At 38.4% G+C, this 26,758-nt stretch overlaps 1 protein-coding gene across 1 annotated transcript in view; it reads left to right on the top strand.

The window, feature by feature from the left end:
* The window catches only part of ex (FERM domain containing expanded), an 80,843-nt gene that overhangs the window by 30,792 nt on the left and 23,293 nt on the right, over positions 1–26,758 (top strand). The window contains exons 2-4 of the mRNA XM_087347100.1: positions 2,106–2,276; positions 14,441–14,540; positions 26,526–26,605. Of these exons, the coding sequence (XP_087203226.1) occupies positions 2,157–2,276; positions 14,441–14,540; positions 26,526–26,605 (300 nt within the window). The 5' untranslated portion in view covers positions 2,106–2,156. The remainder of the gene's footprint in view (positions 1–2,105; positions 2,277–14,440; positions 14,541–26,525; positions 26,606–26,758) is intronic.

Below are 26,758 nucleotides of genomic sequence, written 5' to 3'. Positions count from 1 at the left end.
CCATATAGACCTGCATTCATTACTGACAGAAAGTTAGTTAATCGATTGGATTTATTTATAGGTTTAAAAAGTCTTCTTTGGGAGTAATTATGGGAACGTGTTTGCATTCGTTCGTAGACTTGCTGATGTTCGCAAAAGTTCGTGCTGTCATGAGACGAGTCCAGTTGGTATGAGTGTCGTTTAAAATAATACATTCTAATCGCAAATAAAGTCCATGAAGTTTAAATATCTTGCGTATACTTACCATAACACTGCGAAGTGGATTTGCGTTTTGGATGTGAATGTAGTTGAAGTGTGGGCGTTATCCCTGGCATTCCTCTCCTTGGACACCGGCAGAACAGACGACGAATGCTGGAGAGAGCAGAGGAACATGGCCTTGTGACCACACACACTGCCTAATCTCAAGTTCTAAATATTTATCGGAAGAATTCAGTACTTTTTAAGGAATTAAAATACCACTGCAATTATAAAATATTATAAAGAAACGAGATTAAATGAACTGAAATAAAGAATGAAACGAATGAGAGAAAGGATCAAAAGAAATGAAGATTAAATAGGATGAATTTTGAGTAGACAAATTTTACGTCAGGATTTCTTAAACACTCTAAATCTTGGCGCAGGATTAAGGTTCTAACACATTTATGAGTTAGAGCGTTAGTAGTTACATTTAAAAGGAAAATACAAAGTTATCTCTAGTAGGCACTTAACTAACGATCATTTTCCACTTTTTACAGAAAACAAATTGTATTTCTGTTTTCACAATCAACCACCAGCGGTCTCTGTTCGTAGCCAAATCCGGTTCACACGCTTATAGTTGCCCAGTGGTCCTGCTACCAGTAGCAGCAGTAGTGTCATTTACTTATTTCTACTTACTGTTTTGCCCACTTAACGATGCTGTCTGTATCTCAGACTTTATCATCGAGTGATATGATGATTAGTGAACATAAATGCTGCTGTTATGCATCTGCTATTTTTAATTTAAAATGAATAATGATCGTTATACAAGTGCAATTCAGGCATTTTAATGGAAATGTGTGGAATTTATGTTCCGTATGACCTAGCGTAATTATCCTCAAGCAATTATTTTAATGGGAAAATTATATGATATAATTATGTTATATTAATGATTAGGCAGTCAACGGCTTAATCACATATTTTTCTGATAGGCATACGTGCAGGTGCACACATGTCGAATGATACATGAATTTAATCGTATTAATTATTACGTAATTCTAATTACACCACATCATCTTAAGACATCTTTATAGGTCGTGCATTTTATTTTGAAATTAGTAACCCATTTCGAGAACTAGACATTCCATGAGGTGAGATTTTATCGCCCTGATGATGGAAGCAACAAAAATCTCTGAACCGGGGCTAAACTTCTACCAGACTACAAGACGCTACAACCCAGAAGACAGCCATCTTCAAATTTTAAAACAAATTACACTAAACAGTGTAGAGATAGTTTAATAGAAAATTATAGATGTGCTGCTGAACGACGTACTCGTGTTGCTACTCTGACAAATGCGAAGTTATTGTTTTCAGCACTTACTGAAAACCCTGTTATCTGCTGTTAGACACCAAATTCATTTAGTGGAAGTGTCATATTCTGTTAAAGAGTCTGTTTCGTTGGTTCATCGTCCTTGAAATTTGCTACAATCCATATGTCAAAACAAACTTCATCAATGCTTTGTATTTGTAGCATTGTTGTCAGTCATTGTTGCTGTAAGTGCTTTTTGCTTTGTAATGGAGTAGCGTTGCACTTTGGATTCTTTGGGATACAAACCGAACGTCCACCTAACATAACAGCTAGTAACCATGACGTTTGACTCTTGGAATGCGCTGTTCGCAATTAACTTCTGACGGTGGCGGCTGTGGTTTTAACATATACAAACAAGGCTATGGTGGGGTGTGGGGGAGTCTGGAATCGCCGTGAATATGATTTCACTTTTTGTAAACTTTCAATGCGATTTGCGAAGATAATATTGCAGTAAATTGTGTTACTGGTAGGTCGTACACACTGTTTCAAAATATTGTTTCGGCGAGTTTGGGCTTCAAGAGGGTTGGTGTTGCTCTGATGATTGTTTCTGGTTGTGTTCCAGTGGGCTGCTGCAGTAGCGTGGTGTGGGGGTGGCTGTCGGGATGTAGGCAGTATGCGCAATAGCACCGTGAGTGCCCCAGTGCAATCTTGCAGCTCTTTACATACCCCCTCAAGCAAGAAGTACGCTGCAGTGCAACTACTCACCAAACAGACGCTCTACTTCATCGTCGAGGTAAGTTCATGTTTCCTGGGGTCGGGTGGGGAAGTGGCTAAAGCTACCGAACCGCGAAGCTGACCACTCACCTCCATTTACCCTTCAGTGCCGAGGTTAATAATTTGCAGACCTATACCTCCACTTAATACTTTATACACCAACTCTCGTAAGCTGATTGGCTCACGAAGGCACGTGACGGTAGATGCGCAGAAGCATACAGAGCTCAGCCGCCATTGTTCGTGTCACCTCAGACCTGTCATTTGACTCTGCATAATCAAATAAATTTAAAGTTCTGTTAAATAAACCAGGAATTACCAAGTACAAGTGTAATTTGGTATAATGCACACGGTTACAATTTTTTTCTAATTAGGTTAAAAAAATGTCACGCCAAGGGAGTTCTAACAAAGTGTACCACTCTTGTGCCTGATTCGTTATATGACTTTATGGTTTATTTTATTTTATATTTGTTTATTGCCACATTCATGGTTAATGTGATGATGCAATGCGGAAGTAATTGAAAGTCGTTGAAGAACGCGTGTTAGAAACTATTGGCACATTTCCCACTACCCGCCTTCGCCTGGAATGCCATTCCTTCGCGTTATTGTCCCTGTGTAATGTATTAGACGTACGCATTTTATTAACGATCAGTACTGGTGTAGGATGCTGCCTTAATTATAATGCACCATTAGAAAAAGTTATCTTCAGCAACGAGGAAATTGCTAGTCACGTCTATTCACGGTTGAAATAAGCTCTGTACCGCACTGAATGACATTCCAATTGCAGTCCACCCACACGTGCATCCGTAGTGTTGAAGGAGAGAAAAACGAACAAGTAGTTTTGCTGGCATGTGGACAGAAATTAACATTCCCTTCAAAAAAATTCTTATTTCTCTCTCTTTCTCCGTGAAGGGAAGAATGAATTCATATCTTTCGCTAATTTCTCAGTAGATTATGCAATAGACATCAATTCTTCCGTCGCTATGTGGGGGCTGTGATATATTCTTATTGAAACTAATTGTATGTTTTACACCTGAAATTAAACATATCGGAGTCTAAGTAATAATACTGGATCATGTGTTTAATATTCTGCTTAAAATGTTTCTTTCTATGTTCATGAATCTCAGAATAAGAAAATACGCCAGCAGTTTACTCAAACACGGACTGTACATAGAGACATCGTTAGAAGGACACAGTGTTGTAGGGATACATTTAATCTAATTCTCTTTAACGATGCATTTTTTTTAAATTATAATGTTCGGAATTAATTATTGAAATACCCAATATTTGCATCTTATATAATATCGGAACTGTATTTGGGATAAGTTTGGCAAAACGGAGATACATCGTCTTTATATGCGTGTATCAAGTTTCTTTTGCGACTGTCATATGTAAAGAAAGTGAAATTCAAGTGTGAATTCCTTCCAGTGACTTGCTAATAGGTTGTTAAAATTGCAGTATTCACTGCTGTTTTCATTTTTTTTTAGAGTAGGGAAGTGCTGAAAAAAGTATTTGTTATTACGTTTTAAGATTTGAGAAAGTTGTTTCTGGAAAGCTATCTGTCTATACTCTCCTCAAGCATCAGAACAGTTCTTTTGTCCTTTCTCCATTAAGTGTTACACGGACTGGAGATTTTTCGAAAACGTCTCGTTGGTATTAGATTAAATTCCAGATAGATGTGCCTGTCATAGTATTTCAAATATTCCTATGTAGTCCTTCCAGACACTCAAAAACAATCACACGAGTAACCTGTAAGACTTGTTTTATTTACTCGGACATGGGAAAGTTTCTGCTGTGTATTTTTGCATCATTTATTTAACTCTGTCTGTTATACGTCGCTTCCTACATTTGAACTCGTAGTCTCTTTGTGCTGTGTGATGGTAACACATAAATCAGCGGTTTTTGATTCAGCATTCTTAGAAGTGAAAGAAATTGAGCGTCTGGTACAGACGTGTGAACAAGCTGTGCAGGAAAGTGCGGACCGAGTCTTTTGGCACAAGTGTACATTGCTATAGGGTGGTCTTCAAAATATTCACCGACGTTAGAGGAGGGTATAATTGTTTCATTCATTTCTCGTACGATAAACAGCATATGTCCAATTCCAAATCTGTTTGATTGCACAAATCTATTTGTCTCTGTATTTAGTTAAACACTTTTTAAATCTAATTAACAGTGATTGATAAATTGGCCTGTGAAAACCGGAGAAATAAAAACTAGCTGCCAAATTATTTAAACATATATAAACAATTTACGTATATTTAAAAGGCCTATATGCTAATCACATCCACCACAGAGCATTACGGCGGTGCCCGAATTTATAACTTGTGTTGGGCAAGGCCGTGGTCTAGGCAACACGGAGTTTTCCTCCGTGGCATCCCAACAATTACTCCGTTCACACACAGAAGAAGGCAATGGCAAACCACTTCTGGATCATCTGCCAAGAACGTATATGAACAGGTCCCAGTCCGAGAAAAGGATGGAAGGATCCTGTTCATATGGACCTGGCGTCAGACAGAACACTAATAATAATAAATAAACTGCATTTTGCTTTTGTAAGATTTTCAAAATGAACAGGCATTAATCATTTGATGTTGTAATGGAGAGTCATTATGTTTTCTTTGATACAGGAACTGAAATTATTGAGATGAGCTTCGGATTTTATAATATCTATTCAAGAATATGCAGTTGCAATTAGTATTCAATAATTTACATCATGGCGATCGCCATCTTCTTAATGCCCCTCTAGAATATCCAGTACAAAGATTTTATTTCTTGTAGATTTCTTTTCTCCCAGTTTGCCATGTATTTATTTTCGCAACTCTATCCTTTATTCTTTAATCCTTTATACATTCTTTATTTTGTTTTGTGTTTCCCTTTTTCACCCTTACATTTTTAATTTTTTGTTATTTCTTTACTTGGCAAATTAGCATTTTAATTTCTCAGTTTGACGCATGTGAAGTAAGCAGCTGAATTCTTCGCCTGGTTCATGACGTGCTCAAGCAGCTCTTGTGTGTGAGTGCGTGCGTGCAAGTAATTTGCCAACCCGCGAAGGTATTTGCAGTTCCACCCGCGCTTTTAACCCATGCGAGAATCTGATGCTTCTGATGATAATGTTGTAGATGCTAGCGATGACCCAAAGAATTTAAGATGACCCTTGATTTTTTTATGTATTGACGTGGGGAAAAACCCCTTGTCTCAATAAATTATATACAAGTTTTGTTACTCCCACGACCGGCATGAAGACTGCAACTGCTAACAGCTTTGTTTAAATTTAAGTTTATTACAACTGCCTCCATGGTTCAGGGTCCTTTTTGGGAAGCTAAAGGATCTTTACGCTGTTCAGGACACCTCACGTCCTCCAGGACTGCTTGTTCGAGACCTCGTTCTTATAACCTGTTTCTTAAGGATTTAGCTTAATATTATCAACTTATCTACGCTTTAGTCTAAGTAAACTCTTCCTTGGTATTTTATGTCTAAATGTCCGTATGCGTTCTTCATGCTCATGCGGGCTTCGTGTCCCGCTCGACTATTCCTCCCAAATTCCATTAGAATTACATACAGTGAGCTTAGCAGCATGGCCCATCATGTAATTTGAATTTTATTGTTAGACTATGAAGTTCAATACCGAAATGAAGACGTGGGAGCAGCTGTCACCTTGACCCTTTATAGCCCGAAACGTTCATTTGAATAATATTTAAAAATTCAGCTTCAAGAAAGAAAGAAAGAAAGAAAGAAAGAAAGAAAGAAAACAAAAACAAAAAAACAACCCGCCTCCATTCCAAAAATCAGTTTGGTTGATGTTCGTTAAGGAAATAATCGTTGTTTATTTTGAGAATCTTGCAAAATTTATAAATACACAGTGGACAATATGCAAAGTTATTGATTGTTACTACAACTTGTAAATTTAGCTGCCACTGGACTCTGCAAGGTTTAACGAGGGTTTCAAATTTCGTAGCGATTATTTATGTATCCCTATACGTATAGTGTGGAATGGTAAGATGATTAAAATAAATTAGTAAGTACGTAGTCTTGGCGTTAAACCATTTATTTGTGCGCAGTAAGAGAACAAACGCAGAATGTGTAATCTGATGAAAGACTCTCGGGTTACAAGCATCGGAGAGCGCGAGGTTTGTAACCCGAGAGTCTCTCATCAACTTCAGTCGCCGCGAAAGCTTCACTTGTTAAATTTTCTGTCGAATGTCAAATGCCCATAGTGTTTGCTAAAATGTGAAAGGGATGCTCCATATCTTTGAAAATCATCTCTCGGTGTTAGTTTGACCGTCGCCATTTTGTGCCCTTTACTCTGAACCCTCTGAAGTAGGCGCAGTTCGCAGCATCTGCTGCTGAACAAAGCCCAGAATGAAAGCTCTTAGAGTCGGAGAAACCTATTGATCAAGCATGGCGGGTGCACGTGAGTACATGACGAGATACTCATGGGAACGCATGTCTGCTGCATACCTCGTAGTGCCTTCCTTGTACTTGTGTGAGGTTTCTGAACAAGTGAAAGCTACACGAAGTGGGTTCAGCGTTCCAAATACCACGTTGCGGTAGTTAAGAACTGCCATTTCTGTTAATGTCTTCGTTCTTCGTGTTCTGGGAGCTCCGTTGCACCTGCCTTGACTGTTTGTGCAGAATGCAGTCTTTGTTTGCAGCACAAATATTTTTCGGTTACGTCTAAAACTTCCACATATAAATCTGAGGTCGATCTTTCGGGTTGTAACGCCGTGTGGACTTTTACGTTGATACCAACCTTTCAGGGCTGAAAACGGTGAAATATTTTCCCAAGAAATATTTGTGTCTACCTACATACTCACATGGCATTACGACACAGAAGGCCAACATGATGTCTTCTGCAAAGTACGCGTGACCCTAGTTATAAGCGATTTCGCTAACCGTGTTTTCTCATATCAGCTGTTTTATTTTAGGATCATGACGGTCAATATCCTATCCGCGGCCAAATTTTAAATCATCGAACTTATGAAGGAACGTTACGCAGATGATAAGCTTGGCATCAGAGAATTCTGGCGTCAATTTAACATCAGAATGGCGATTGTCATGCGTTTCCCGTTTTGTCTTCGTTATACGCGGCGATTAGGCCTGTTTTCCTTGTTTGTGACCTTTTTCACTTTGTTTATTGCTTCTTGGTTTTCTTTTATTCTTTCTTTCTGTTATTTTTTTTGTTCTGAAGTAATTATGGTGATTAGTGATAATTAATGAGTTCGCGGCAAGCGCACGTCCCAGTGTTCGCCTCAAATAAATGTCGTTAAAATCGAATCAGGACTTTCAGTTATGAAGGGAATCGAACTAGGACATTCAAGTTACACTCAAGCCTGCCATGACGGTGTTTTGTCTTGTCCCTAGCATATTGTGAGCTTATAGTATATTCTGAGTGACGTTAATACGACATAATGACCGTTTTTCACAGTGACCTTTTCTGGTTGACGTAAGGAACGAAACGTGGAAGCATGTAGCATTCTGCTGGAATGAGAATTTTGTGTACACAACATTTATTTGTTTGAAATGTGTTAGACATTTTACTTTAGGACAAGGTCGACATTTAAGGTCTACAAATTAAATTTGCGTTGAGCTAAAGTAATAAACAGTTTGTCAAATATGTTCACGATCTTCGTATTGAATTACCTTGGAATATTGTATTTTAAATGGGGACTTCAGGAAATACTGATAAAAATTTGTTGTTTATATTTTCTTTCTATTTATTGAGGTTTTTGATGTGTATTATAACTGTTGTGTATTTATTTAAATTTTGTGTTTATTTTTAAGTTAGATACTTCATCGATAAGTGACCTGTCCCAAATCATTTTTTTGCATGGTCTGATTTAACGAACGTTAGTAAACAGAACTGAAATTTATTTATTTATTTGTAGTTGAGCGCGGTATTGAAATAAAAATTGTGGTGTCGTAATTCTTTAGCGATGCTTTTTCATTGAGTCTGCATAAAATAAGGCAGAATCATTTGTTATTTATAATTTCGTTACTAATACAACAAATATTTTCGTTTATACCAAACTTGGAATTCTACGACAAATAATGAATATTGAGCACAGGCCCTGAAGAACATCTTTTCTCGTTTTGATGACAAGCTTTCTAGTGATTTTGTAATATGTTGCAGTGAGATTAAAAATGGACTTCTAGTAAAATCTTACTTGTTCTCTTTGCATTGTGCTAGATAAATACCACGCTCATGTTTTTCGTTCATCTTCCACAGACTGACTGCGTAATACTTAAGTTGTCGCCATGGTTACGTTAGTCCTCTTCGTTTACAGTCCCGTCGGCTTCCCTCCCTCCTCTCTCGGAGCTGTAGAAGCATTTGAGAGGCCCGCATTCCTGTTCAGCCACCTTCACCTGAATATTTTGTTAGTTGCGCAGTGATGGTATTTCCGCGTTCCGGAATTGTGATTTCGCGGTTTTTAACTGGGACGTATGTTCCAAGAATATTAGCCGCAAATATTTACCAAGGTTTGACACATGGATATGACGATGACCGCTTCTCTGTGCTAACAACATTTATACACACGGAGAAGTAGGAGGAAGATCCATTAGCTAAATTTTGTATCATTACTGGATGTTGCTGGCGAGTGGAGTGTAAAAGTGTTGGGATTTTCTATCATAATCCGCACTAGAGTCAGAAAAACACGATTATGCTATTTTAGAAACCATATGTTACAACACTGGAAATGCTACGATGACATTCCAAAGCCGTTCTTCACGCCACATTATAGGTATCTCGTTATACTAATGTCATCCGAGGTCTTCGTTTGGATTTTGGCCATTCGTGAGATCCTAGACAATTGTTGCGCGTTATTATCTCTTGCTCAATGTAATACGAGGTCCCACTGTTGCCCAACAATGGCATCTTCGTTTACATTGTTACGAAGAACGTGGAGGCGTGGACGCACCCACAAACAATGCCCGTCTTCGCTCGCGAAGAACATCTGAAAAGTACTTTTATATTCCGAGAACATTCAATTTGCCGGGTCTGAGATGCTCATGACTTAGGGAACAATTTAAGTTGCAGTATTTCTTCTCTTCATTCAAAATTACGAGGATTACGGATCCAAATTTTTCGCTTGCGTTTTTATTATCTATCATTGAAAATTCTGTTTTTAAATATGAGGACTTTGTTGATCATGAATTTAATGTGCAGGGCCGGGCACATTCTGCAGTCAGATTTAAAAGCAAAGATTGTTCTTTATTATAGGTCCTGCACAGTTTAGATTAGGGGTGGGGAACATTTTCATGTTGGAAGGCCGCATTAATTTAGCTGTAATCAAATAAGGCCGCCTGCAAGAAACTTCAATTAGATATACTTAAAAATGTACATTATTTTGTAAAAATTTTAACTACTATGTACTAAATAATTTCAAAAAATGAAAACTAGTTGTTAATTTTAAAGTTAACTAATCTTTTAATGACTTTGATGTGTCTGATTTTTGTTGTAAAGCATTTAAATGTTTAGTTGTAGCATGGAGGTCCACAGTTTCAGTTGATCTTCTATATGGGTATCCGTCATTTGTGACCTTAAGGGCGTCTTGAAAAATGTATTAATAAAAATAAAAGTATCTGTTCTGTAAAATTTGGGTTCAGTCAAAAGGCTGCACTTAAGGACCTAGAAGGCCACAGGTTCTACACCCCTGGTTTAAATCGAGATTGTCAAAAGTTGGTGCCTTTGAAATATTTGTACTGAATTGAGAACAGGGAGCCACTTATAAAGCTACGTCCCTCCCAGTAATGGAAGTTTTCTTACAAATTTAATAGCGAATGTTTGCATAAATAAATGTATCAGTGAAGATATCCTACCTCCCCCCCCCCCTTCTGTCTTTTGCGGTCGGCGATACAAATCACCCATAAAAATTCTTGAGACGTTTATTTTAATTCCATAGTTATTTTTTATTAATCATACAGGAAATTCATTGCTGTGAATATGACCAGTACGAGATTATAAGATGCTGTGTTTTCCCTTGGCAGTTACTCTTACCACATTCTTGCATTATTAACACAGGACGAGCCCTACCTCTTAATTTTATACGTTCTTTTATTGGCTATCAACGCGGAACCAAGCTCGACCGGAACGAAGCAGGCTTGCTGTGTGAAAAACCTTTTTCCCCTTTATTGTTAGAAAATACCACTCGAATTGATAATTTATTGATTGTCTGATGCTATTCCCACGACATATGGAAGCGTTGTTAGAAAGGCGATTTACAGAACCAGATTAATTGTTGACGTGTCTGCTTGATAGTTCAGAGGAACACCGCAAATCAAATGTTTTCACCGAGACAGTTTTTTGTTTCAGTCGGTCAATGAGACGCGTGTTTTCGGATTTTCCTCAGTATCTTTGAGCATTCGATTTTCTGCGTCACATCTCTTTAACAGAATTCGTGTCAGCTCTAGCGGTTTTCACGATCAACACGCTGGGAACACGGATTGTTTCGAAATATGACTTCTTCTGGAATAAATTCGAGGTTTTTCCGACATATTTTCCCGATAGAAGATTCCGATTAAGCGTTGAATCTGAAAGTCGTGACAGTTTTAAATAATGAATTCTGTCATTGATTTCGTATTCTTCCGACTGAATATTGAGTTCCAAATTTTGATGTAGATTAAATATGTTATTTATTGTTGTTTATCAACGCTGTGTAAACTCTGTAATTGGCACAACATCGTTAAATAAACTAAGAGACGAACATATTTGATAATGCTATTACGTTCTTATCTCTAGCTTCTCTTGAAGTCTGATGCGTTCACTGTGTTTTCTTTGTTTTTCTTCATTCCTTCGTTGTTTGTTCCTTGTTTATATGCTGTTTAGTTGTACTTATATCCGTTAAATGATTGTTGCATTTATTATTTATTATTTATTATTTATTTAGTGTTCTGTCTGACGACCGGTCCATATGAACAGGATCCTTCCATCCTTTTCTCGGACTGGGACCTGTTCATATACGTTCTTGGCAGATGATCCAGAAGTGGTTTGCCATTGCCTTCTTCTGTGTGTGAATGGAGTAATTGTTGGGATGCCACGGAGAAACCGGGGAAGCCCCCGGAGGAAAACTCCGTGTTGCCTAGACCACGGCCTTGCCCAACACAAGTTATAAATTCGGGCACCGCCGGGAATCGAACCAGAGACCCCTGGATTACAAGGCCAGCGTTCTAACCGCTGGACCACCTCATCTTATTATTATTTAGTGTTCTGTCTGACGACAGGTCCATATGAACAGGATCCGTCCATCCTTTTCTCGGACTGGGACCTGTTCATATACGTTCTTGGCAGATGATCCAGAAGTGGTTTGCCATTGCCTTCTTCTGTGTGTGAATGGAGTAATTGTTAGGAGCCCCCGGAGGAAAACTTCGTGTTGCCTAGACCACGGCCTTGCCCAACACAAGTTATAAATTCGGGCACCGCCGGGAATCGAACCCGAGACCCCAGGATTACAAGGCCAGCGTTCTAACCGCTAGACCACCGTGCGGTATAGATTGTTGCATAATGAACTAGATTATTTTTCTACTTATGAACCGGTTAGAACTAGCTTCAGAAAGAATGTGCTTTTGTTATTATTGTAAATCAAACCCAACTCTGTCGTTTATATTATTTTGCTCCAATAATTCTTAAATGCTTTGTGTGATTGTGGTAAATCACGAATTTATGTTTATTTGTAAGAACCGGTTGCTTACACTTACTATGTATAATATACATTATTTGAGTTGATTGATATACGATCATTCCACCTGTAGCAGAAGCCATTTTATCTCCTAGCCCGCCTATCAGACAAGGTGGAGAGATTGCGACCTAAATATCTGAAACTCTGATCTTTATGTCTCTCAGATTCTTTGTTTTCTTCGATCAGTCACGCATTTGTCCCCCTCATTTTAAGTATCATTATCTGTTTAAAAGCATTTGCTACGTAGTTATTCCGCAAATTTTGCCAATATCAAATTTTTATGGGTAAACGCAACACTATTGCACCCTTTTGAAAGAAACAAAATGTTTGTGAATTTCGATTACGCTTCGGTAATATCTATTCTACTATACTGAAGTATTGTTTGTGTCTTTGTTAGGAGTGAAGAGTTCTTGAAACAATAATGAAAGTTTTTAAAAGGAAAAAAAAGCTACTTTAAACTTATTAAGTGGCATTTGGTTCCAACTAAGCTAAAACATGGTTCCAGTGTTTATCCTGGCTGTGTTTGTGGTTTTGAATTTCAGTATTTTTATTAATTTAAAACAAATCAGGAGTCCGATCCCAAGGGCCAAACGTTAGAAGACGCGAATGTTCTAGGACAAGCCGACCCTGGAGTTACGAATTCGAATCCCGTCAATGATATTTATGTTAATGTGTTTATTATAATAGCTTATCATGACCATTAAATGATTCAATTTTACCGAGATTTATAATTAATAATCTATTAATTGTAGGCCTATGCCGAGTTCAATTAAAATTTGTAGAAGGAAAAAAAACAAAAGTTATATTTGGCCGTCAAGTTAAGCGTTCTATAAACAAATGAAGGTCACTGAAATTTTCACACTTTGAAACTGATCTATATAGCAGATTGTTTTAGTCTGTACCAAGTTTAATCGGAACCTGTCAGAGGACCCATACAAGTTCATATACGTTCGAAAATAAATGGCATCGAACTGACCCATAATCAAAATAGCTTGACGAAATTTAATGTAGATTTGCCTGGCCGAATTTATACGAAATCGGTCCAATATTTCCAGCACTGATACTAGAAGACTGACGTGACAAATGTAATTAATAAGGATATTCTTCGAATTCGCCATTTTTCCACCTTTTTTCATGGCCAACTAATGTTTACACAGTATGACTTCTGTTTCTGGGACAGCGTTTTAATGTTTCATGTGCCCTGCAACAGCGATCACTAATGTAGATGCGCATTTAAGATAAAACGTTCGTTACAAATGTGTGAACATTTATATCAGTTATTTACGCCAAGTCTGATGCAGTCTATAAGTTCAGAGTTATAATAGGAAACATACCATGCAGTTTGATGAACTTCGTCCTTGCGTATCCTTTCACAATTGATGCACACGCGTTGTGTTAGCCTGAGTGCCTGCAGGCACAGATAACAACAGGATGCAGGAGACTGTGTGAAAACAAAAAGTTCAGTAATCAATACAAATGCAGAAGAAAGTGTCATTTATTGATTCCACCATGAACTTGCCCGCTTAAGGTGGAACGCGTGTAGATCTTTGCATCTTTCCACTTCATGTAAGCATCCGGAAGGTAGGATTAAAACTTGGAGACTGCTGACATCTTAAAATTTTATGTTTCTGTAGATAAAGTGATATCTGTCTGAGATTCCAGTAACCTCGCAACCAAAATTTCCTTTCAATGCCCCATGTTCACACCGGTGTTAAGTCAGTTTCGGCACAAGAATGTTCTTGAATACGTGGATCTATGGCGCATTCAGTATAGAGACTGTGGTAACAACTGAACGACCGGGCTTCGATTCTCGGTATGGAAGAACTTTTCGGTTTGCCACAACGTCCAGACTGGCTTTATGACCCACCGAGCTTCCTATACATTGAACATCGGTCTTCTTCCTTAGAGGTAAAATGGTCAGGGCGTGCAGGAGTTACCAGTTAATGGAAGAGAGATACGCCTGTCTCGATCCTAATAACCCACTTCCTTGTTTGTCATTGTGTGCCATTTCTGGACTAAGTCCCACTTGACAAATTGCAAATGGACTTAAACATGTATCAGATAAAGTAGCTTTAGAGAATCGTTGCTCTTGGAAATTAAATCCGATATACAAGCCCGTGTCCTTTGTATGTTCTCTGAGGACTATCGTTCGATAGTCGAAGTTTGAGTTTTTTGTCCATCGTCTAAATTATAAAATTACTTTTTGAAATTTGTATTCTGATTTCATAATCTGGTAAGAGGGGGGGGGAGATGATAGAAAATCTAAGTTCAATTCCAAGTCCCGTTGCGACTGATGGTCTGGGGCTCATGACTAGATTTTGCTACGAACCCTCGTGGTTGACCTATCTTTAGACCTGTTATGTTATCCAACAGGATGTGAACCCGTGACTGAGGAAAGGAGTTGAGAAGTTTCGGTGGTCACGTACACCACAATTTTTAATATGCATAACCGAAAGTTTTCCAACTGTTTCATTTCCACACTTAACATGCATGTTTCTCCTTTTTTTTCCAGCCGAAATCCAGAGCTAAGGAACTGTACGCTCAGACATGTGCGCACCTTGGAAGCCAGGGAATGCTAGATTGCGAACTCTTTGGCTTGGCAGTCGTGTCAGGTGAGTACGGACCCCCCCCGAGGACCGAGGCTCTGACTGCGCCCTGAGAAAAGCGGGAGTGATTGTCTGCAGGGGTCTCACTTTGTTTACTTTTAAAAAATGTTGCTCTCAGTATATATCTTTCTCAGCTTTGTCAACTGTGAGGCGATTTGTTTCATGAATTTAACAGTACTATACGAGCTACAGAGATTGAATCTGATATGGGAATTATCATGCACGTTTGCGGTTGTCACCAGGAACAACTAAAGAAAACTACGAGCAGGAATTGGGATGCTTGGTGCTCCGGGTTTGATTCTAACTCAGGTTCTTCACTGCTCAGCTGACACTTTGGGACACGCACAGCATCTCGTAGAACAGTGGTATTCAACCTTTTTCGTTCGCGTACCCCCAGATATAATTTCTCAACAACTTTGTACCCCCAAAGTTGTCGGTGTATAATTCAAGTTATACATAGTATATAATCTACATCTAAAATAAATTAAATAAATTACATTACTGAATATTCAGTGTTTATCATAAAATAATATATGTTTTTTTTTTAAATTTCACGTACCCCCTAAGATGTCTTCGCGTACCCCCAGATATAATTTACCCCCAAAGTTGTTGATGTATAATTCAAGTTATACATAGTATATAATCTACATCTAAAATAAATTAAATAAATTACATAACTGATTATTCAGTGTTTATCATAAAATAATATATTTTTTAAAATTTCACGTACCCCCTAAGATGTCTTCGCGTACCCCCAGATATAATTTACCCCCAAAGTTGTTGATGTTTAATTCAAGTTATACATAGTATATAATCTACATCTAAAATAAATTAAATAAATTACATTACTGATTATTCAGTGTTTATCATAAAATAATATATTTTTTTAAATTTCACGTACCCCTAAGATGTCTTCGCGTACCCCAGGTTGAATACCACTGTCGTAGAAGATTAAAGTCGATACTTTTATGTAAAGAATACGCGCATCTTTGTTACTTTGTAAACGCGGAGTGTTGTAACATGTTGCTTGTTGTGTGTCACCTGTAAAGTGATTGAATAATCAGAATGACTACCTAGAAGTGGTTCTAGCCCAGGGACGGTCAACCTTATAACGCCGGTCTCAGTTAATATCGGACTGAACGCTTTCAGTAGTTTTAATGTAAAATGTGAGTGAAAGCAGTCTATTTCCTTAAGTATTTCACTATTTCCGATGTAATTTAACAACTATAAGTGACAGCTTCTGGCTCTGTCAGCCATAATGCGTTTTGTATTTTCTCCGCGGTGGCACGAGACATGCTTCAGCTAACTTGAAACAGATGAATAATTGGAATTGCAAACTTTGAGGTAAGTTGTTAATTCCGTGAGATGAATTCTTTCAATTTGAAACTTACAATGATATATTGATTTATAATTTCATATCTAGACGGGAAACGGCATGAATCACGGAGAGGCTTATCTTATTTCTGAGAATGTAAATGTTGACATTACAAATTTTGGTTACGCAGGTGAATACTGAAACTTAGAATTTTATTTCGTTACGAGTGGTGTGCCTATTTTAAAATAAATGTGGCAGTACATACACATTTAATTTACAAGCAACAAGGAAATTCCGAAATGAGCTGATGGAAACCAACAGCTGAACAAAATTTTTCTGACTACCCGAAGTGTTCTCTTTTATTTCTTCTAGTTCAGTTTAGTCACAGGGTAGTACAACGTCCTGGGAACGTGTGTGTGTGTGGAGGGGGGAGCTGAAGTAAAACTCCACTGATTCGTAACCTCGGTAGTAGATGGGCTGGTGGTAATTAGTACAACATATGACAGACAAACCACCGACGTCTTAATCAAAGAAGGACGAAATGAAATCCTGGCTATTGGAAATAAACATCCCGTTTTGTGACAACGTGTTGAAAGCTCAACTGTACGATTTAATCAAATTAAATAAGTCAAACATGTGATTGATCAGATTTTAGCAGACAAAGAACGTACTGAGCTGAGACTTCCGCGGTACAATCCCGATTTAAACCCCATGTAAAACAATGGGTTGCAATCAAGAACAAAACGTCTAAAATTAAGGACGTCGAGCATCTTTGTCGCCAGAGATTCGAAGAAATTGGGCAAGAGGAATGGGATAATATATGACAGCATGTGGAAATACTAGAACAAATTTATTATGAGCAAGAAGGCATACTCGAAGACGCTATTGAACGTAATATAATTGAAGACTATGGAGTGAACAGTAGCAGCGGAAAAGATGAATCGAGTGATGTCAGAAAGCGATGGTCTGTGAGGAGTGGAAGATTTGGAAGAGGGCCGAAGAGTTGTGAAGAGACAGAATTATCTAACACTCTCTGCAGTGTTAACTTTCTAGTGGAGTGTAGTGCAGTGAAATTGTCATTCCTGTGTTACATACCGTGGTGATATTTTATTTGGAGCGTACTGTACGCGGCCTGCTGCCACCCCTTCCAGCAAACATCTGGTACGTGACTCGCTCCGAGGTTTGAATTCACAAAGTTCAGCGGCCAAAAACGCTGGAACGCAGCATACCTGGGTCCAGGGCGGTATGTCGCCTGCGTAATTTATTGCGATGCGGCAGACGGCCAGAAGAAGCGTGGCTGTCTGCAGAACGTGCCGGCGTTAGGTTAGTAGGCAGGCTCTGGGGCCGCATTAATTCTGAACTGTACAGGTCTCAGAACAGTTGAATTCTTGTTTAACTTCGGCCTTTGGGGTTGATCTGCGTCAAATGTTAACTTTCCCCCCGATGTTTCTCCAAAAGTTGCACTTGTGATCTTCAGGTAGAACGTTTAGTGGTTGGGCGAATTAACCCTTCCTTGACGATGGAGGCAGCAGGCGCATCTGAAACGTCGGTAAACTTCTACCAGACTTCATGACCCAGAAGACCACAGCCTATAACATCAAAACTTATTTATAATATTTATTTGTAATTAACACCAGGGCTAAGTCACTAACAAAGTTCCAACTAGACATTCAATGCCATCTTTTTATCCAAATAATATCTGCACTTAGGGCGTCAGTAACAACACACTGTGATCGAAACCCAGACCTGGCTGATTTTTAGATTGTCGAAAAAAAACGTTTGGCCAGTTCCGTAAGACAAATCCCGGCTTTTATCCATTAAATGTTCACATTTTCTAACTCGTCTTCCTGACCTCAAAAGTCGTCGTGCATCTAATGTGAAATGCACACACGAATAGACACTATGGCTCAAGGTGTTTCCTTTAGCTATTAGACTGAGTTTGTACGTATTATATGCACATTGTACAAGCTTGAAAACTCGTGATCCTTTTATTAGTTTCACATCTTGTGTGAAATTTTCTGATTCAGACTGTACCACTCTCTCACTCACGTATCACAGTAGCAGTCCACGTTCTCTTTCCACTTCTGGTTTACCACAATTCTTCGTTTGGTACCCACGAATTTCTCGTGCTCTCTTCTCTTTCTATTATAGACTGCTCTCTTCTCTTCATCAACATTACCCATCTTGTTTTTGTGTCCACAGATGCAAAGGAGCTTACAGGCTTAAGTGTATGAATAGCTTATAGAGCTCCTGTGTACCTTTGTTCCTGCTCTGAGATTTGTAGCATCTCTCGTGTTGTAATCATCCACTCTCACTTTAATTACGTACGAAACACGGACTGAGCATCATACCACATATCAGACGTGTTGTAAACAGTGAAGTGGTGTTTGAACATTAGAAAACACATTTCTGTCATTAGCGAAGCCAATAGTCTGTTATTTTATGTTAATTCTTTGAAAGACTTCTTCAAGACCATTAATAAGTAGTAAGATGTTTCATTTTTCACATTCAGAAGTGTTTGTACTGTCAGACTTTTCATGCAGTCCAATGGCTTGCCCCTCATTCAGTACACCGAATTTCCAGCTCAGATGTCGTGAATGTTACATTGAATTATTGAATTTATCTATGAAAATTACTGCTTTGCTCTTCCCACGTGTGTCTACAAATTACAATTTAAATTATTTAGTGAATGTCATAAACGATTCAAATCAAAATAATTTCGAAGATGGCTGTCTTCTGGGTCGTGCCGCCCTGTAGTCTGGTAAAAGTTTAAACAGCCCAGAAGACATCCATCTTCAGATTCACCGCCGTGAAAACCTCAAATCCTACGAAATAATTTCTATAATCTGGAAAATTTGTTTTCTTATCCATTACGTAAATGACAATCTAAGTTTATTTAAGGACGCCTTTTGAACTGAAAGTTTTGCAATTCATAGAATGATAGAATATTTTGTAAACCACGAAAAACCTTAGTCAAGGTATCCAGTCTCGGGACAAAATTGCCTTGGTTGCCCTACTGACGTCATCGCTCGTGATGTGGCGTAGAGAATGTGTCTGGAATTTTTGTGTACTCCAATGAGTACATATTTTAAATCTTCTTCTTATTTTTTCTTGAAAAATTGGAGATGGAGAGTTGGTTGGACCAAACGGCTAAAATACCTCTCCTGTTTAAGGAGGTAATCTCTGTTTTAAGTGATAATTATACAAAACCCATAAATACCGATTTAAGATTTATTGATTGTCAAAACAGTTGTAACGTGTGATTGAAAAAAACAAAACAATCCTTGTGTGCAGCATTTTTATGTGATGTCATCTCACCACTAACGTCAGCCCGTAATTTCCCTTTGAATGTGGTTGTAAACTGCGTAAGCTGGGAACTGTCGAGTGTTCTTTATCACACAAATTCCGATCCATTTCGAGCGAAAGATTTGAGTCTGAGAATCTGTATCATAAAGTGGAAATGTCAACAGTTGCTTGTGTCTGAATACACTTATGCCTTCCATGCATTAAATAGTGGACGAGGGAAAATGAAAATTGTAATATGTGACTTGTGTATCAAGTATGAAAATAACGTAGCTCGTAAACTAAGCGTAGAACAGTAGCTGTGCAGGTAAGGGATGCTGTATTACATGGAAGCAAGGCTACTGCTGTAAGTCCAACCACGGTCGTTCTGGCACGCGAAGATCCCTTGTTAAAAGAGTTGCTGTTATTCGTTATGTGAGTGAGTGATCACTCTGCCATCTGGATTGATATTTTGTCCGCTGTCACGTAAGGATGCAGGCAAAGATTTTTCCTATAATTAACGAATTTTTATTTATTTATTTAGTGTTCTGTCTGACGACAGGTCCATATGAACAGGATCCTTCCATCCTTTTCTCGGACTGGGACCTGTTCATATACGTTCTTGGCAGATGATCTAGAAGTGGTTTGCCATTGCCTTCTTCTGTGTGTGAATGGAGTAATTGTTGGGATGCCACGGAGAAACCGGGGAAGCCCCCGGAGGAAAACTCCGTGTTGCCTAGACCACGGCCTTGCCCAACACAAGTTATAAATTCGGGCACCGCCGGGAATCGAACCCGAGACCCCAGGATTACAGGACCAGCGTTCTAACCGCTAGACCACCGTGTCAGTCCTCTAATTAATATTATATATCATTATGACTTTGCGGGGGTGTTATAAAAATAAGGTGGATTCACAGGTGGATTAGTTCTTCGACATGTGTCTGGTAAGACACTATGGGACAGTGACAAAAGGATGGGCACACGTATGTAGCACGCAAGGACGAGATGAAAAAATCATACAGCAATTCAGTCTGAAACCTGAATGAAAGAGATTACATGGAAGATCTCTGTGTAAATGGTTGGATAACATTAATAGAGATCTTAGAGGTCTGAGAGTGGATTTATTGATATCCGGTTAGATAACGAGATGTGAAAAGATTGAAGCTTTCATTAACGGGAAAGACTTAACGAAGGGCTTTGTGTGTGCGCGTGTCCTGAGGTTAATCGTCTCGCTGTTTCATAGTGAAGTCTTGTGTGTTTCGGTCTGAAGACTGTTGTTTTCAGAAAGGAGGTCTTCATGTTGGAGCACCGCAGTGGACAGTGGCTATCTCCTGTTGCTGCTGATTTAGTTTACACGAACGGACTGAGGTATGAGATGGCCTCGCCTCTTTTGTCTCGTTGATTTGTGCGCCGCGGGCGAAGCAGCTCGAGAAACGAAATGAGTCCGTAGTTCATTTTCTTTTCCACCTGAAACTATGCTCCATACCAAGTCAACTAGATGCTGACCGGAGCACGCGAAGCCCTGTGGTGGAAATTACACATTACATCATGCGGCACTGTATTCGTTCTTCACGTGAACTTGCAGGTTGGCTGTTAAAACCCTTTCGAAGCCAACAGATTTTATGCAGTCTTCGAAGTGATTTTTATATTTTATCCCTCATAAATCTTACATTTTGTATGCGGGTTTGCAACAGGTGAAGGCCTTACCTAAGATCTTTATTATTTGTACGTTTCTTCTATTTTATCAAAGTATTTAAATCAAGTTCTCGGCAAAGCGTAGTTCTTCGCATTAGGCCTACTCTGTTGTGTACATTCTGTATGCTTATTTGGAGAATTCCTGAAGTTTAAAGCACTTTGCTGCCAATTTTACGACCGTCGTCGTAAAATTGGCAGTAGGTGGGCTTGTCCTCTGGTTGGGTTAGTGTACGCCAGCATGTATCAGGACAGCCTGTGTAAAAGTGATACAACAGGTCGTCGGAGTTCGCGAAACATTCAGGAGATAAGAACAGAATTCAGCGTTCGCGGTTGTTAAATACACTCAGAATTCTGTAAAATGTGATGAATAATCATCTCCGTAATAAGAATACACATAAAAGTAAACAGTTTAATTATACAAGTACATAAAACTTTATAAAATAAAATCTATTTATGACTGCCAAAATGAAGAGTCACTTATTATCGTTGTTTTAATCTTCCAGTTTTGTAGGATATTGAGTTACTATAGCCACAATTCCAACCGGTTTATATGTTACAAGCCAAACTATTCCTTTGAGAATCAGCTAGTGCTTTATAGCTGTAACACTGTTTACTATTCTGTATATCAGGAACACTTTCGTTCATGTTATATTACGGTTAGCAAGAAAACAGGTAAGCTTAGTCACTAGAGTGACTTCCTACAAGCTGGACTGGAGTACTGGGTTTATATTCGTGATAGGGGCTCTGGAGCCCACACAGCCTCCTATCCAGTCAGTATAGGGTGTGTTTACTCGGGGATGAAGCCGTCGGGACGTGAGGCTATCACTCGCCTTCGTCCAGTGCCGAGGTTAAGAAGGTGACGTCTCCATGACGTGGTAAACGCTGTGTAGCGTCACCTGATGGTCCTCTTTACATCAAATGACCTTCGTCATAACATATCAGTTATCTCAAAGGCTAAAACATTGAAGCTAATTTAATTCTTTGAGGCAGAATCAAATCATTTACGATATTATAACCTTGGCCGGCTCGTGTGTGTGAAGGAAAATGAATTATGTTGCAGTTCAGAAGTACTCGTATGTGGGACAGTAGAGGCCAAGTATTTCTACACGTCTTTGTTTGTATTTTGCCTATGAGAACTTGTGATAGTACAGAAATAATACGATGCAGTCTCCGAACCTGTAAATATTTCGCAAGCATCTGAAACACTGAACCTCTAAATACAAACGAAGTCTATAATGCAATAATTATTATTCATATAAACACGCGACAATATGAAATATGTGAGGTGTAAATGAAACATTTCCTTTAATGTCGCTGAAATTCAACAGAATTCTTCTGTAAAATGCAGAGTTATATGAAGTGCAGATTTTTTTGGCCAGTGGTAGTTTTTTTACATTGATGCATATGAAGCACACTGCTCGTTCGCATCCTGTGATATTGATATTTTAATTCTGGAATCTTCGTTGCTTATTGAAGTTCTCTGTCCCCTCCCCTCTCTCCTCACCTTGCTTGCAGCCATTTATTTCGGTGTCTTGTGGCATGTAGACGCCATCTTAGACGTTAATGATGCACCTGATACATATATATATACGTACGAGATGACCTTCATTCTCGTGGATGAGAAGATTTAACGCCAGGATAATTACTATTTTTGTTTCGGCCAATTTTGTTGAATTGTTATTGTTGTAGATAATTCATGGGAAGAACTTTGATTTCTTATCCAGATCGGTTCAGTGATTCTGTTTCTGTATTCACATTTATTTGTCGTTCTTAATAAGTAACTGATTGTGAAATATTACTGTATTCAGATTTATTATTAATATTAAAAGTAGGGCTTGTCAGCTTGTTGGCCTGTAGATAGGCGATACAACAGTTTTAAAAGCGTGCTCTGTCCTGACCACGACTGGAAATTCGTTCATCGTAAATTCATGCATCTCAAAATAATGTTAATTTCCGGAATTATTTTAAGATAGTCATTTTCCCACTGTTTAGCCTGGTGGTATCTTTATGCAGAGAAACTATCATCTCCTTTTACATGTAAAGTTACAACAATTTAAAAGAATTTTAAGCATTACAAACTTGGGCAAGAAATTATTCTAAATAACCTGGCGTTAGCTTAGATTTTCTGAGCGGATTGTCTAACTATCAAAACCGCTTCTCCTCGTTCGACTTTATATGACTCATGGTTTTAATCTGCATTAGACTACTGAAAATGGGGACCTAAGAATGAGTATTAACAGCAGGATGGGAAAACATCCATAATGAGGAACTTAATATTTTTTCTGTGCACCAAGTACTGTTAAGATAATCAAATCAAGGTGGTTAAGATTGACGGGGAGTGTAGCACGCATGGAAGAGATGATGAATGCACACACAATTTTATTCGGAAACGTTAAGGACGATTCCGCTTTGGAAACATAGGTATAAACGAGAGGATAATATTAAAATGTATTTTTAACAAAACAAAATGAGGCCGGCTGGTCACAGGGTCCATGACGGGCTTTTATTAATACGGTATTAAAGTTTTGTTTAATAAAATGCAGGTAATCTCTCGAGCACCTGAGCGCTGATAGCTTTTCAAGATGACGTCTGCTTCGAGCAATTAGTTGTTGGTGAGAAAGTAGTACATGACTTCAAAATTTTTGATATAATATAAAACTTCTGGTGAAGGCTTTCTGCTGCCCAAGTGCAGACAGACAGCTCGATGTTCATTGCCCGCGGACCACCACCGCATTCCAGGGTCGGACTGAGACGGACAGGCCAATGGACAGCGCTATGAATGACTTCAAATACCTCGCTACCTGTGTTCGTTTATTTTCAATCCAGATAAGAAAAGATGATGGTCCAGGGTTGGAATGCTGGTAAAAAGTGGGGGAGTGGAGAGAACTTGGCGGTTGAGGGGAGGGAGATAGAACGAAAGACGTATTTTCTGTTGTTTTGCTACTGTGCATCTACAAGAATGTGGGCAGTACAGTCTTGTCTGACATGCTGTAACACTCCGCGGTCGACGTTTGCCGCATGTAAGACTTTTTACTCTCAAAATTAATTTCCATATTTTTTAGCACAGTCTGAAGTGTCGTAGGAAAGAAATATAACAGTGGTCCGTGTTACCCGCCACAGAGAAGGTCTAAACCCTTAATTTGAATTCTTAAACAACAAACAAAAAAATCCTACGTATCGTATAAATTACGCAATATGAATATAATATGACAATTTTCATGAGAAGGGTTAATGTATATCCACTCGTCTGACTTGTGATGTTGAGATACTCAAACGATCAATATTATTGTCAGCCATATTGCAAAATATTGTATATATTAAACCTTGTCCGTCTAATCACAATAATTCTTATTAAATATTAAAATATTACAATAATTAACATTTTAAAATATTTAAAATATTAAATGATGTTATTTATCGAAATATTCGATTTACATTAGACCATCATTTTTCATGTTTCACGACATGTTTCAGTTCCTAAAAGAACCATCCTCAGGTGTATATAATTATATAAAGCTTCAAAACGATAAATAATTCAAAATACAATTTTCATACATTATGCTAGCGTACATTTTTATCAGATTTTTTTTCTCCAGATTTTTACCAGATGTCAAATGATGTTCTTTTTCAGATTTTTAGGAACTGAAACATGTCGTGAAACATGAAAAATGATGGTCTAATGTAAATCGAATATTTCGATAAAGAACATCATTTAATATTTTAAATATTTTAAAATGTTAATTATTGTAATATTTTAATATTTAATAAGAATTATTGTGATTAGACGGACAAGATTTAATATATACTTATTATATCACAATATGACGCAACTTTACCATCTTATGAAAATATTGTATGTTTCTCTCTGTTTAACTTGCTTCATGTAGAGAGACATTCTTGAGAAGCTAGCTAGTCAAAAATTCTCCGTCTTTTATAGAACCCGAAGGTTTATTGCCGTTTTCAGGAAATACCGCCGTCGGCCAGATAAATTCAATCCAAACCCGATTTCCCAAAAATCCATTTTGACATAATCTTCACATCCAATCCCAGGTATTCCCTTCAGGTTTTCCAACCAAAATTCTATGAGCATTTCTCTTATCATCCATGCGCTCTACATGCTCCGCCCATCTCATCCTCCTTTGTTTGATACTCTAATAGTATTTGGTGAAGAGTACGGGGCGCTTGAACCCAACCGTCCTGGCTTAATGAACTTCACGAGGACTGTCTGATGGCCCAGGCCATCTCCTTCTCATTCCTTGACCCTGATTGGACGGCTCCCTCCTAGCGTAGTCATTATTATGACCCTATATAAATTACCCACTTTCCAACCTCACTTCGTTCCTGAAGACTGAGACAGCATGTTTCTTCGAAACGTTTACATCTACCGGCGAGTGTACATGACGCCAAAAACCTAGAACATGTGTGACCGGTTTCCCAAGTAATCTGTATACGACGGGGGTTTCCGAATCAAGATATCGTAAGCATTTGTAGTTTCTGCTTTCCCTGTTCTCGTTGTTTAATTCTGGTAATATTAAGCAAATTATTATTGTGCTTTCTTCTTGATCAATGCGTGTTTCTCACACAAGGGGGACACAACGGCGGGATGTAAGCTGATCTCAAAGAGAGATTTTAAATCCAAAAATTTGCAGGCATTTCTTTTGAAGGATGTTGCTTGCAGTTGGATAGGCAGGCAAGCTGGGCTTTCTGACTGCTCCATAAATCATGATGGCTGGTCAGGTGGAATCTTGGCTCGCTGCTGGCAATGGTATGAAAGAACGGACTTCTTATAAAGCAACATCCGTAATATAGCTACTTTACTTAAATACAATACATACATAGACCAAAGCGTTTACATCTTCAGAAACGAAACTTGTCTCGAGGCTTTGCTTCTTAGCTTACCATGTGAACGACAGAACTGCACTAATGTATTTTGGGCGCATTTGCAACTAATATGACGTTGATTGCGTATGTCGACAGTGTTGGCTCTAAATGTTGAGGGTGGAGTGTCCGGAACTGAGGATAGAACGGGCATTACTTCGAATCTACCGTTTACCTCAGTGGCTATTTTCCGACAATTTAACCGGTAATCGAACCCAGGACAGTTTCCTGTGGTTGTGGCGTTTTTTTTATGTAATTTACTTTTCGAAACAGTTTTGATTTTGGGGCTGTTCGTCTAGTGCAGTGATATTCAACCTCTTTTGGTTCGCGTACCCCCAGATATAATTTCTCTTCAACTTTGTACCCCCAAAGTAGTTGGTGTATAATTCAAGTTATACATAGTATATAATCTACATCTGAAATAAATTAAATAAATTACATTACTGATTATTCAGTGATTATCATAAAATAATATATATATATATATATATATATATATATATATTAAATTTTACGTACCCCCTAAGATGTCTTCGCGTACCCCAAGTTGAATACCACTGGTCTAGTGTACTTGGATTCTGGGCTACAGGAATCTCTCTCACTGCAAATGGAACACGATTTTTCCCCCGGAGTTTTGACGAATCTAATGGTACTAATTATTACCGGAACTTTACCTGCAGTTACGAGTTTAAAACCGAAAGTTTATGGATTTAGTTATAAAATAGTAGAGGACTGAGATTGTTATCTGACAGTGTTTGTATGTTTCAGAAAGTTTTAAATGATCGGAATATTCGTGCTCGTTAATGAGGACTTTGTTTTCAGATGGCGAGTATCTCTTTGTTGATCCGGACAACAAGCTGTCCAAATATGCACCAAAGAATTGGAGGTCTTCGCACGCTCATGTAAGTGTGACTTCATTTGTTTTTATTTTAAAGATAATTCTTTTAAAGTAGTGACCAAGGGACCCGTTAGGACCATCCACAAATATTTAAACGTAATGCTAACTGAACGTCTTGTCGTGTATAACAAAACGGTGCATGCACTGAACTGACATG

The sequence above is a fragment of the Zootermopsis nevadensis genome, unplaced genomic scaffold (genome assembly GCF_977971745.1).
Source record: "Zootermopsis nevadensis isolate Lab colony 2312 unplaced genomic scaffold, Znev_1.0 Znev_ptg000011l, whole genome shotgun sequence".
Lineage (NCBI taxonomy): Eukaryota > Metazoa > Arthropoda > Insecta > Blattodea > Termopsidae > Zootermopsis > Zootermopsis nevadensis.
Note: the sequence above shows the minus strand (reverse complement) of the source record. Positions and strands in the feature narration are given on the sequence as shown.